This window comes from Podarcis muralis, chromosome 7 (assembly GCF_964188315.1).
Source record: "Podarcis muralis chromosome 7, rPodMur119.hap1.1, whole genome shotgun sequence".
Lineage (NCBI taxonomy): Eukaryota > Metazoa > Chordata > Lepidosauria > Squamata > Lacertidae > Podarcis > Podarcis muralis.
The window spans coordinates 24043724-24057984 of record NC_135661.1 but is presented as its reverse complement, the minus strand read 5'-3'; the positions used below and the strand labels follow the sequence as shown (position 1 = coordinate 24057984).

At 47.7% G+C, this 14261-nt stretch overlaps 1 protein-coding gene across 9 annotated transcripts in view; it reads left to right on the top strand.

Annotated features, from left to right (window-relative positions):
• CASZ1 (castor zinc finger 1) overlaps positions 1-14261 on the top strand; it is a 308728-nt gene that overhangs the window by 226692 nt on the left and 67775 nt on the right. For all 9 annotated transcript variants that reach the window (XM_028740681.2, XM_077931393.1, XM_077931394.1 and 6 more), the window contains one exon: positions 10742-11338. In XM_028740681.2, coding sequence (XP_028596514.2) covers positions 10786-11338 — 553 coding nt within the window. In that variant the 5' untranslated portion in view covers positions 10742-10785. The remainder of the gene's footprint in view (positions 1-10741; positions 11339-14261) is intronic.

Sequence of the window (14261 nt, the reverse complement as noted above, 5' to 3'; positions counted from 1 at the left end):
TCCTAGAATACCTTGCTGTAATCCTGTGGACTCCAGAGCCAATGCGCCATGTGACAAAGGTGTTCAGTGCCGAGAGTTTGTGCAGCACCCGTCCGATTTTTATGTGCGTGCCGTCCGGTTGGTGTTCCAAGCCTGCGAGGTGAGGGGGACAGCAGTGGTTAAAGCAAGCAGCGCAGAATCTCCATTTGGGCCGGCTGCGCTTCCAATGCGGCCGGCCTGCCTCTTTCTCCCTTGGCCAGTTGATATATGGCATAAATTAGGCCTCTGAAGGGGGATACTGCATCCTTAAGAAGAAATATGTCCTCATTTTTCTTAAACACCGTTTGCACTGAGTGAAATGTTTAGAAGGGGACGCTGAGGGATAACTTTATTTCTTACCAGGGAGTTCAGAGCCGTTCAGTTAAGCTCATAAAACATTGGGAGTAAGGAAGCTGACAGGCTACCCGTGCATTAGAAAAAGCATTATTCATCCTGGGGGAAGCTCACCCCATGCCGGAGCCAGGCTTTTACCAATGGGGTGCTTTGGGGCCCTGGTTAATGAGTGCAGGAGAGAAGGGATCTGTGGTAATCTACCCACAGAATAGGGCCACAGGCCATCCCGTCAATGAGAGTACGGCTTAGAAATACCCTTATTAAGCCATTGAGGAGCCGTCCTCAGTTCAGCTTCATGTAATGGCAGTGATTGCAAAAATGTTTGGAGGAGGATGGAGGAACAAGCCTCTCAAGAGATGATGCTGATGTTGTTGATGATGATTTTTATGGGGGGGGGAGGGAAAGTTCCAAAGTGACTTACAGGATATTTAAAAATGCTAAAACTATTGTCTACACATTTTAAATCCCGATTAATAGAATAGAAATGACTACAGGTGTGCTATTCAACACTAAGGAAGGGCAAACCCTATCCAGCTTCACTAAAATATAAGCATCAAAAACAGGCCATAAATCATATCACAGTGTACTCTACATTTCACCCCTTTCGATGTGGGGGCAGACAAGAATTAAAAGGGATGGTTTCAAGGCCTCAGTTGCCAGTTTATTGTTCCTCCTGTTTTGTCTTCCAGTGCTATGTGCTTTTCAAGGCTCACATAGGCAGCTCAGGTGGTGATATGAGCCTTGAAAAGCCTGGGCCTTAAAATTAGCGAACAAGTCACTGCTTTCTGTGCTTGGCATGTGGGGACAGAATAGGGCCTTCTTAGTGGCAGCACTCCAGATATGGAACTTTCTTCACGTGCAGCTATACTCTTGAAGAGCTTCCATCGTCACCTACCGTATTTTTCGCCCTATAGGACGCACTTTTTCCCTTCCAAAAATGAAGGGGAAATGTGTGTGTGTCCTATGGGGCGAATGCAGGCTTTTGCTGAAGCCTGGAGAGCCCCACCGCCACCCCCACAAGCTCGGGGGACAGCGGGAGGCGCAGCGCGCCTTTCCTGCTGTCCCCCGACTTGGTTAGAAGGCTGGCGGGGGGAAGAAGCCTGCTCCTCCCCGTCGCCAGCCCCGCAAACTCGGGGGACAGCGGGAGGTGCTATTGGCCCTGCTGCCTGGGACTTCAAGGAGACAGAAGTCCAACAGCATATCCACGTTGGTTGCCCCTGGTCTGACCATCACATAACATTTGCTGTCTGTATTGGGATGGTGTGCCTGTCCTACCAGCAACCTGTAGCAACCTTTGCTTTATTTTTATTTTATTTTATAATATTTTGCTTTGCTTTGCTTTATTAGATTAGATTAGATTTATATACAGCCCTTCATCATAAGATCTCAGGGTGGTTCACACAAGGAAGGAGAATTTCAAGCTCCACCAGAGAACAAAGGCACCCTTGAAGAAAGTAGTTTTAAAGGTGACACGCCACACCCACCACCGCCTTTTTCTTCTTTATGATGAAGCATATGTTACCATTGGAGATACCACTAGCCTTGATTCCTTCTTGGGAATCTGGTGAAATCGAATGTAGGCACCCTGGTAACACAAGCTGACACGGGGTCCCCTGTGGCTTGTCAGTCCAAGGTTACCAGCCTGAAGGTGCTGGCTTGGCAGACGGTGCAGAATGCCAGCCATGGAGACATGTTCCTTCCTTCTATCCATCCATTTCACCCCACCCCCTGCCACCCATGCACACCCCACCCATTTTTTATGCCAAAAGATTTAATATTTGTTTGAAATGAGAAATAGTCCTCAAATGAATTTGGAGAGTCAGGGAATTAATGTCAACTCCCCACCCCCTGCACCAATACACACACACACTTACTTTCCAGCTTCTCTCCTCTCCCCCCCTTTCAATTTCTGAAGCCTGCTGATTTGAATATTTATAAATATCAGTAAATTATTTATTGTAGCAATCTGCTGTGCCATTTCACCGATCACCGTTAACACTTTAGGGTTTTCTCTTTCAGAGAGATTGCAGCGCAAGAATTGGCGAGGGTGCCGGGTGAGGGGGACCTGAGGAGGGCACAGGAAAGCTGAGAATGTATCTGTGTGTGTACATGCAAAGTGGTGTCACACAGGGTGGAAGGATTGCTGTCTGTTGCCCGGAGTATGGAAGGATCCTTTGTATTGCTGTGCATGTTACCAGCGTCAGAAAAGTTTTCCTCTGCTCTCCGTGTGTTTTATACGGGTCCAGCGGTATTACAGAGAAAGACTTAAGTAAGACTTTGAGGAGAATGGTCAGGGCTGTTGTCAAAAGATACGGTAATTAGAGGGCTATTCATATTTACTGAGTAACTATAGCGAAGCAATATTGTTACTGAACCCCAATTCCATGCTCCAGAAATGCTAGGTTGTGCAACCACATAACTCCTAGCTTGCATAAATGATATTACTTTGTGAAATTTTGTTTTTGTTGGTCTGGATGGGTGTGTGAAGTGCTGTGCAAGGAAATGAAGTTCTTCCCCCTCCCCCCCAAAAAATAAAACCTACTGGAAATCTTGTCTACCCCACTCTATTTCATGAGGCTTATATTATTTATTACTAGAACATTTCTCATTTTTTTTAAAGAAAAAGTTTAGCTTCCTAGGTTTCAAAATTCTGCTGTCCATTCCAGGCCTTATGTGATTACAGAATACACAGCCTCCAGTTCCCTCCTCCTTCTTTTTCTCATTTTTCAAACCAAAAAATTGCCTCTCTTTGGAGGAAACTGAAAGCCTCTCTTGCTCCTCCAGTCCCATGTGTCCAAGGTGAAGCGGCACCCATGTCCTTTCCAGTGCCCGTCCCCTGGGCATTGCTTGCCCTCCTTCCAGCCATGAAGGATTTGCGGTTCCAGTGGCCATGGACTCCGCTTAGCAGCGCCGCTGTGGAACTCTCCCAAGGTCAGGCGAAAGAGACAGCGTTCCACTAAGCCGAGGTCATCTCTTGAGCTAAAAGCAATAAAATGTTTTATTGATAAACTGGAGCGGCGGGGGGGGGGGGGGAGGGACGGGTGTCAAAGCACACAAAGTCCACTTTTTTTGCACACCTCCCACCCATGGAATTGGACCCCATCCCTCATGGTGTATTTCCCAGACAGGGCTTGCAAAGGAAATACAGTAATATTTTAAAAAAAACACAACACCCAGCCTCATCTGGCCTGTGTTGACCAAGGGAAATGGGTAGGTATGTTTGGGGCTGGTTTTGAGGAGAGTTGCTCCCTACTATTTTTGCTGACTCATTTCAGAACCACGGCCCTGGAACCCAGGACCGTGTGGACTTCTTGTGGGACTGCTCTGGATTAGAACCCCACATTTGGAGGTGGAGAGGTGACAGTGGGAGGAAATCAAGTCATGGGTTTTTTTCAAGTGGGCCATGACACTTTTATCTGAAGTTTTAAAGTTCCATGAGGAATCTAAATGATGCAAATCGGGTTGGTTGCTTTTGCCTAGTTGTGCTTTCTGCTTCTCTGTCCCTTCTGCCCCCTTCAAAAAAAAAAACACCAGAGGTGTTCACCTCTTCATCTGGCTTCTGGTGTTTCACCCAAGCATTGGCCACAGTCTTTGCCATCCCATGGTCCAGCAACTTGAAAACAAACAAAACTTAAAGCTGAGAAAGTGGTGATGCACAATCAGAGCGCCATTGTCAAATCCCACACCCCTTTTGTTGCTGCTGTTGCGTTTATGTACCATTCCTATAACACAGTCCTACGTGTGGTTTGCAGACATTGTTAAAAAGACAAGCCAAGGTTCAAAACACGAAAACCAATGATAAACGCTTCAAATCGGCCCAAGGAATAGCATAGAACCAGGACCAACCCCACCCTGCAGCTCCCAAAGGCCTATCCTGGCTGCTGGGTGGTCTAGATGGCTTCTCGGTGTCTTTTGGCTTTGGGTGCATTTTGGCAACCTGCACCTACTTCAGTTGAAAAATGTGTACAATTTCCAAACCCACAGGAGCACACGCACGCAAGCAAGCAAGCTCCCGCCCCCCAATCCACTCCCGTCTGCCTGGCCCGCCATTTCCTCCCTCAACCGCCCCAAACAATGTTGTGAATAATTGATCGGATGAAACCCTCACAGCTCCTGGAAAGCTGGCACGGCGGCTTCCCTCCTGAGCGCAGCTACTCAGCTGGGCTTAAAATTCTTCAATAAGAATACGAGAGGTCCATCTGTTCGTTTCTTCCACGCAGCCCTCTGAAGTGACAGTCCTCACAAGCCCCGCTTCCTTTCCCCACCCACCATTCCCTTCCACAACAGGGGTATCCTCAGCTGGGTTTGAGCAGCACCCCACTCTACATCCAGGAACGTCCTTCCTCTAGAGTCAAGAGTGCCCCCCCCCTCGGCCATCAGCTCTTGGTCCCTTAATCCACCTGCCCAGCTCAGAGTCTCTTCCGGGACTTTTATTTCCCAGTTTAAAAAAATTTACCTCTTCATCATTCTCCTGTCTCTCACCAACTCCCACTCACTAACTCTCAATTTACTTTCTTGCTGTGATTCTTTAGGGACATCCCTAGTAGTAGTAGTAGTAGTAGTAGTAGTAGTAATAATAATAATAATAATAATAATAATAATAATAATAATAATAATAATAATAATATACCAGCAAGATCTTAAAACAGTAAAACAAGCAAGCTTCACTTTCTCAGCCAGATAGGCATTGCCCAGAGTGTTTGGCTGAAGGCTATTTGTGCACTGTGCTTTCAGTACGGATGGTACACCAAGAAGAAAGCTGGATTCTGTGACCTGGATAGATGATTGCAAGTTAAGCACATTTGCACATATTTGCTTAATTTTGCATAATTTTGCATCTGCTAAATCCTGAAGAGGAGAAAGGAGCTGAGCAGGCCATTAAAGAACCTCTCCCCAATTGCTAGGAATGCTACACAGACACACAGCATTTTTTATTTTACCCAGAGGCTCTCAAGCCTACCTCCTTGGTCTTGAGGACTAGATGCTTGCCTTTCTTTTACATATGGACACTTGAGATTTTCAACTGGCAGAATTATGAGCCCGACGCCAGACTTTTTTCTTGTGAGGAGCAATTGCTGAATAATACTGAGCTCAAAGCATGCTGCTCAATCCATACGCATGGGCGTATGTGCTCAGAGTTTACCCTACTGCCTTGCATAGCTTGTTTAGTGCAATTTCCACTGTTGCATTTCCTGGCTCATTTCTGCTACTACCATGAGGACTAGAGGGCTGCTTTTCATTTAAAATGAAATTGGGAGTTCTCGTGGTTTCCCCAGGTTTGCAAGTTTCTGAGTCCTGTTTCTTTCTCCCCCTCTTTCTCCTCTTTGGGCTCTCAGCTGCTCTAAGCGGGAGGGGGCCATCTTTGTGCCTGCCACGCCACACGGGTGTAAACTTTTCAGCTGCATTGTTTTCACAGGAAGCATTCAGTGTAAATACAGCATGTGGGAGAGTTTGTCCTGGGCAGAGATGAAAAAGTCTCTGTGACAGGCATGGGTTATAAACTGCTTCCTTGGATTGATGTGAAATCAAAACATTTCTTTTCGGGAGAAGAAAATCATAGGGGATGTTTACTTAGCCTGGGCTCTTTCGCAAGGCACTAAATGTAGAACTGAGGCTGGTGCAGAGTTCGTGGGGGTGGGGGTTAGGCTGCTTTGGTCCCAGAAATGCCTTTTCTGCATCAACTGCCCATCAGACTTTGCACATACTACACGCTAAGACGGATTCTGCAGCAGGACAGAGAAGTAAAGAACATAATATCAGGCCAGTGGTCCATCTAATCCGGCATCCTGTTCTCACAGTGGCCCACCAGGTGCCCTTAAGAAGCCGACAAGCAGGACCTAAGTGCAAGAGCACTCTCCTGTGGTTTCCAGTATTCAGAAGCAAACTGTCTCTAAGAGTGGATGCAGAACAGAGCAACCGACTGCCTTATCCTCCTGAAATTTGTCTAATCCCCTTTTAAGGCAGAGGGAGATAGAATGTGTTGCCCTCCTTCATGTGTCAGGTAGAGGATGCCATAAGAGTTTTATTTTTATTTATCTGTTAAAGGGGGGGGGGAGGAGAGATGCCTGCAAATAGAAAACTAGCCCATCAGTGTTGAAAGTGCCCCTTTTGGCCTCCCACCGTCAAAATGGAAGCACCAGCAACCGTCTCACGAGACTGAGGATTGCAAAAAGCGAAAAGCAGGTTTTCCATGTGGGAAAAGGGCTAGAAAGCAGCTCCGCCCTTGGATTGTTAGCTCTTTGCATCACCATTCAGCTATTTCAACCGGTGGGAAAATTTGATCAAAGCCAGGAGCAGCGAGTTAAATTAGCTACAGTTTAAGTAAGCGCCCATGTATAACTGCATTTGTGTGTATCCTTGCCCAAGAACCTCTGTGACTCCTCCCTCTGTTGCCTCCTTTGCTACTAAATTTTAGATAGTAAGTCCCTAGGGGGTTCGGTACTTAAATAAAAATTAGCAGATTTTAAAATTATTATTTCATAGAACCATAGAATTGGAAGGGACCACAAGGGCCATCTAGTCCAACCCCCTGCAATGCAGGAATCTGTTGCCCAACGTAAGGCTCGAACCCACAACCCTGAGAAATTGTGCTCTGCCAATTTCTAAGGTGCCCTACACTTCGATGGCAGAGCTGTGAGGAGCTGGTCAAGATGCCTAAGCCTCAGAGAAGCGGCCCTCATCTTTTGGAGCTGCAAAACATTTGCGGTTGTGTTCTCCCTCCTCTGGTGAAGTCTCACTATTTCTGAAAGTGGTAGGAGGGGAGAGTGGTGCTTGTGTGCTTCCTCTTGGGGCATGCAGTTGTGAGAACAGAGTGCTGGAGTAGATGGGCCACTGGCCTGATCCAGCTGCAGGACTCTTCGATAGGCCAGGAGGTGAGCCATGTCTGTGGGATATTCCACATCCTCGCAGCAATATTCCTCCCCCACCCTGCTGCCCACCATCCTTTTCCTTTAGATAAATATTTATAGAATTGTTTTGCCATCTCTACGTGTCTTTGGTTTCTTCCTTCTGGGATGATGGGACTGTCCCTCATCCCGAGGAAGTTGTGGAAGGGTGGAAACGGATGAAGGAGGGGCGGTGGACAGAGGGAGTTGGAGAGATGTCCGTTTGTGCTGAGGCCAGGAGGGAGCTTTCTTTCGGGGGGCCGCTGATAGGATCTGACACCTCGATGCCTCCAGCAGGCTGAGGAAGGCCTGTCCTGTAGAAAAGATCCATGCTGGACCATGGTGTGTGTTGCAGAAGTGCTCTCTCTCCCTGTGCTGAATCATCAGTGGCCTGATGGCCTGCCTTGGAGGCTGCTGTCCAAACCTTTTTCCTTCAGCTACGTTCCCCAAGCCATCTTTTCTCCAAAGCATATGGGTGCACCCCTCCTCCCCGTTTAAAACATTGCCCTCCCCTCTTGAGAGCTTTGGCTGATCTGTTTAGCAGAGCTGGTTTTGATGCTCCGTTCCACCCACCTTAACCTCATTTGATCCTCCAACTTAGGTGTAGCTGAGGGCAGGACTCTGCCCTGATTTTAACAGGCCTTGGTTGAGCTTTCCGGATCAGGTGGGGCCAGGGAAGCACAGTGACGAAACAGCGACCTGGATTCCCCTGAGCCAACATGACACAGGAGGGTGTGAGAGTGAGAGCGCACGTGTTTGTGTGTCACTGGAGCCTCGATGTATTGGGGTGTGTACATGGTGTGTGCTCTCCTGGGAGTACATGGGTGGGTGTGTCAATAGCACAGGTGCGTGTCTTTTTTGTTTTGCTATTATCTGGGAATCACATATTTGTGGGTGAGAGGAACAAAGGGAGAAGGGCGATTCAGGTTTTTTGCATGGATTGCAGACCTCCCACCTTGAGCCAAGAGGCTTTTAGCAACTTGGATCTTGCTCCTTGCTGCTCAGGGGGGAAAAACATCTGATCACCTGCCTTTGCCTAAGCTCTGTCTGGCTTTGACCTCAAAGCCCATGAAAAATGTGGCAATTAAATGGGGTATGGACTGAACGCTGTACATAGAAAGACCCAGGCTATGCTGTCCTCTGCTCCCCAAAAAAGAGCAAAAAAGAGGAGCAATTTCCTGGATATGCCCAAAGCAACCGAACAACCTCTAAAATGTGTTGCAAGGCCCATCCTAGGTCGTTGCCACCTGGGCCTCATCATAAATGGGCTGTTCGTGATGCAGGAGCTGCTGAGGCCTTTGGCATTCAGATCCAGAAGAGCTGTGGGTGCCACTGTCTTGTTTCACTGGCCTAGGAGAGCTCTATTGGGGGGGCGCATCCTCTCCTCCCTGGCCATTGTTTCCTGGGCGGCTTGTGGCCGATTTTGTTTCTCTTCTGCCGCTCTTGGCAGGAGAGCGTGCCCAGAGCTGTCAGCCGCTAATGTTAAGCAGCCACACGCTGGCTGTCGGGGGAAGAGAGAGAGTCTAAAGTTTCAGGCTGTTTGCGTTGGACTGTCAGGCTGGAGGATTAGGGGGATGTCACAAGGGCTCCCGGGCACGTCGCTGGGGGTCTGATAGATCACAACCTCCTTCTGTGTTTCGGGGCCTCAAACCAGAGTCATTCATTTTTATCAGGGGAGGGGGAGGGAGAATGCAAGAGACCCAGAAGCTTTTTTACAAGCAGCAAGGGAAATCTTGCTCTTTGGGAGCAAGTTGAAAGCATCCTTCTCATCCTTTCCCCCCCATGAATCTGTTTTTGCATCTGGGCAGAACTAGGTACTGAGTGAGGGAAGAGCAGGTAAAATAGCGGGAGAGGAAGAGAGAAGGGGGGTTCTTCCGAGCAGCGAGTGGAAACCCTGTCCAAAGGAGAATCTACTTTGGTTTCTCCAACCCACAACGCACCAAGGGTCGGTTCCTGCAATGTGTCAGCAACCTCCTCCATGCTCAGCAATGAGCCTGTTGCGTGTGAGCCTTATTGCATTGCTGACTCCTGCTGTTAGGAGACGGACAGGCTGTCTTGCCGTGAGCCACCGTGCTGCAAAAGCTTCAGGCTCTGGGGCCATCGCTGTGCCAAGCACACAACTCGAACGGCTGCCTGGACCCTTCCTGAGAGAGGCGCTGACACAAATGAGGGGTGGGGACGTAGGTCTCTGTCTCTTCATCTCACCTCAACATCTGGGGAGGGGAGGCTGCATCCTTAAGCTGCTGTGGGGTGGGATGTCTCGTCCTTTTCTAAAGCCACACCGCTGCTGTAGCAGTTGTCGGAAGCTCATGCTATCGGTTTGATAGCCAATGGACTATAAATTCTCCCCTCCTGTGCTCCCTTCTGAAAGTGTTGCAAATCAAAACTGTCTTAGGCATGAGGATGCAACCTCAGTGATGTAAAGATAAAAAGGCAGCTGTGTTGATCCATAAGAGAAAAAACGACAACAACTCCAGTTTCTATTGTTAGGCAATACCTTTATGAGGACCAACCGAAGTGTCACAAAATGGGAAGCAAACCCTTCCTCAGGCTCAGGTGTTACACAGAACAGGGAGTGCCTGAGATGAGGAAGACGTTTGGGGCGGGGGGGGGCACATTTAAAAGTACAATATTTGGGCTGGATGTTGTAACCACTGGATGGGCTTGGGTTCAGTTTTAAGATGGTGATTGGAGCCTGACCAGAGTAAGTCTCTGCTGAGATGCCAGCAATATTAGGTTATGGTGAGGTTTCTGGCTGCTCCCCATTTTTTGAAAACATAAAGCACTGCTGTTTCACCCAAATCTGCCTCATACCTTGAGTGAAACCTAGGGATTCCTCATCAGCAAGAGAGGAGAAACCAAAAACAAAACGAACAAGGCAGACCAAGCCAGAAATGTGTCTAATTAAAGCTTTTGAATTTCATGGGACTCATAGACTGTGGAAGAAGTGCTCACCCAAGACTAACCCGAGAGCCTTAGTTGAGCGGGGGATTGTGAGTGTGGCTTCCTCATGCCCAGAGCTCATGCTCTAACCACCCTGCCACACAGCTGCTCAAGCAAATGCTCCAGGAATCTGCTCAACTCACTGTGGGATTGTGGAAAGGTGGTCAATGTGGTGTAACAGTCAGAGCATTAGACCAGGAAGATATGAGTTCAAATCACTGCTAAATCAGCCATAAAGCTCACTGAGTGACACCGGGCCCATCATGATCTCCACAGCTAGCCTACCTCACAGGGTCATTGTGACAGTGAAAGGGAGGGAGCCCCTGAGCTTCTTACAGGAAGCACAGAATGTAAATAATGAAGAAACTGCTAATTTGCTTGTGTGGATTTGCTTTGGGATGAAGCCAATTGTGATTTAGTCCACTTGTTTATTCTTCTTTCAGTTATTTGAACGGTATTCAAACTTGCTTTAGATGCATTGGAGACTACCCCACCCTCTAACTGTCTCACTTTCTCTCTCTCTTTTTGTTTTTTCCCTCCAGCTGAAAGAACTATATGCACTGACAGAACCTCAGGTAACCCCAAGATGGCTGCCAAGCGCAAAGGTGGCTTGAAGCTGAACGCGATCTGTGCTAAGCTCAGCCGCCAGGTCGTTGTTGACCACAAGGGACCCGAGCGGGCGCATGGCGACAAGCCTCCCCTGGGTTGGGAGAGCGCTGGTGGGGGCACCCTCACCACCGCAAAGGATATCGCCCGGCCTGGGGCCAAGGAACTGGGCCCAGAGTTCCCCGAGGGGGTCGACCGCGTGCAGAAGATTGAGGAGGACAAGCGAAGGGAAGTGATTGAAAAGTGGGTCAACGGGGAGTACAGCGAAGACTCCTTGCTGGGGCGTATCGAGAGCAAGGAACCGAGGGGCTCCGAGGGCGCTGAGGTGCCCCCCGAAGGTGTGTATATGGTACAGCCCAAGGGGTGCAGTGATGAAGAGGACAACGTGGATGAGGCCGAGCCACTGAGGGGACCCCAAGATGGGAGCAGCTTCCTGGATGAACGGGATTCAGATGGGCCTCCCTCGAAGGACGAAAGCTTCCGGGGTCCCAGCAGTGAGGTGGTCTCCAAGCTAGGTGGAGGAGCTGCCTCAGGTAAGGCTGCCTAGGCTGGCATCTCTGTTATGCTCTTTCTTGGGCACTGAAAAACCGGGACGTTTGCTGGATGGATCCGGGGTCTGTTTGATCATCCTAACAAATTTCTACCCAGCTGTTACTGGGTTGGTGGCTCTTCTTTTTTGCGGGGGGAGAGCATTTCCTGTTGCGTGCAGCTTGGCTTACTTACACGACTTGCCTACAGGTATTGCTCTGTAAGTCCCTCTTGCAGATCATCTGCCCTCTGCACACAGCATTCTGTATTCTGGACTCAGGTGGGTGGGATGGCATGAGGGGCTGACCTAGGTAGCTTTTTATCCCCTTCAACAATGAGCAGCATATTCCCTGTGTCAAAGGATGCCTAGGCAGTCCCTGAACCCCACATTGTGGGCTAGCCCCAACACTCCATTTAAAAGCAAAATGCAATTAGTTCTATTTTAAAAAGGGATTTTGAAATGTGACTAATCTATTGTAGTAGCCACTTAAAACAATCAATGGTACCTTGAACATTTATAATAAATGAGGACAATCCCCATACATATATATATATATATATATATATATATATATATATATATATGCTTATTAATATATATAATTTAGTAGGCTAAAATAACAATAAGTATTATTTCAACTTATTTAAAATATTAATTGCAGCTACTCAGTTTTACAGTGAAACTCTATATATGCCCACTTGAAATTAAGCCCCGTCAAGTGCTAACTGTCCCTAGTCCCAAGTAAGTGAGTGCAAGATTGTACCTAACCATCTAAAAAAAAGTATAAAATGGTGAGTTAAATGAAATGCCATCGATAACAACATACAACTGCAGCTTCAGCACCATCGCCAGAACTCCTGAAGAAAATCAGAATATATTCCCTTCCTTCTTTCTGCTTTATTGTCTGTGTGTGAGCTTGCAGATGTGTTCAACCAGCTTCGCAGAACATTGTTACGGCACATACCATGAAAAGAGTGCTGGCTTAGTCCTTGTGCTCATGTGTGCTTGCACAAGTGTGTGTCAGAGTTGGGCCCTTGGCCCCTCTGACACAGCCGCCAGGCCCTCCGTCTCCCCCTTCCAGCCCACCCCCCACAATTGCTTCCCCTCTTCCCTCGAAGGGGAGAGAAAGGAATGAAGACAGGGACATGGAACACAGAGCTCAGCTGAGCTGGGAGATGTGCTGGCAAAAGAGAGAAGCGGCTTCTTTCCCTCGGCCTTCCCCTCTAGAGGAATTTTGGCCGCCACTGGCTCAGCGACAAAACAGCAGCAGCTCCTTCTGTGACACCTCTGCCTGCCACCGCTCAGGCCTGCCTGGCGGACACATTAGCACGAACGAGACTTCTCTCTTTTCCCAGTTCTTCCTACCCTGGGAACTGTTTCACGGCGAGTTTAATTTCCCTTCCTTTTTTTTTTAATTGTTGCCTTCCTTGTTGGTTTTATTTATCTACCTTATGCGTGTGCTTTTTTTCCAACCTCTTCCCGGGACAAAACTACCTTCCCAAGGCGGTTTGCAATATTACCATTTTTGTTGTTACTATTATTACCGCTTAAAATCGCTTGCTTACATCTCCGGGGAATGTGTCCTTTTGGCTATTATGTATGGAATGAGAGGGAAGGAGGGGAGTTACGTTATGGTTTGCAATTCCATAAAATCCATAAACAAATCTTAAACCATCATAATCATTGTCAGTTTGTTACCTGCCCTTCCCCACTAGGTCACGGGGCAGGTCTCAACGATTTAAGCATTAAAGATAGTTTAAAACAAATTACTATTGTAGCAATAGTGTGTGTCTTGAAAATACATACAGTGGTACCTCGGTTTAAGAACAGCCCTGTTTACGAACTATTCGGTTTATGAACTCCGCAAAACCGGAAGTAGTGTCCTGGTTTGCGAACTTTACCTCGGTCTACAAACGGAAACCGAACGGTGGAAGGGCACCGGCGGCGGGAGGCTTCATTAGGGAAAGCGCTTCTCAGTTTAAGAATGGTTTCAGTTTAAGAACGGACTTCCGGAACGGATTAAGTTCGTAAACCAAGGTACCACTGTATATATTTCAGGTGTCAAGAGGTATGTCCTCAGTGTACGGTGGAAATTATATAGCGAAGGTGCAAGACACACCTCTGTAGAGAGGGAATTCTACAAGGTAGGAGCATCCTTGGAGAATGCCTTTTTTTCTCTGAGGCCATCCCACCCCAAACCCCAAACTTTTTAGGACGGTGGGTCTACCAAAAAGTCCCCCTCTGCTGATCTTAATGCAATAATTGGCCGTTGTTCTGCTAGGGGGTTATTCTTTTTCACTCTTTCTTTCAGCCTGCATGCATTCTCTCTCCCCAGCCCCACCTTCCTTGACTTTCTTTAGTCTACTTTTTCATTAAGAAAGCAAGAATTTATTGCTTTGGGGGGGAAGCGGGGGGGGGGGGGGGAGAGAAACCTCTCCACAGACCTCACCCATAGTAGGGAAAGTTCCACTCGCTTCCTGGAGAGCTGGCAAAATGCCCCATTATTCAAACTCTGGTGGTTGTTATCTGAACTCACTGTGCTTTCTGCCCAGAGTCTTTGCAATCTAGATAAAGTGGAAAAGGTAAAAGGACGCAGTTTAACAAGGAAGAGGGAGAGGTGTTTGTGTGTACAAAAGTACCTTAACCGGCAACTGTGAGGAGATGGGGTTGTGTCCGCCTAAATCTTACTCAGAGCAGACCCAACTGAAATTAATTACATTATTTTATTTATTTTTAAGATTTCTTACCCATCTTTCACCGTAAGGTCCTGGGGGGCAGGTTCTAACAATATAATATGTGGTTTATATATACACATATAAAAATGCAGATGAAATAGTTACAACTATAAATGCAAGCCAAACTCTTCCAGCCAGAACAGAACAGTGTAAATTCAGCAAAACAGAATATCTTAACAGTGTAAAGAGGGG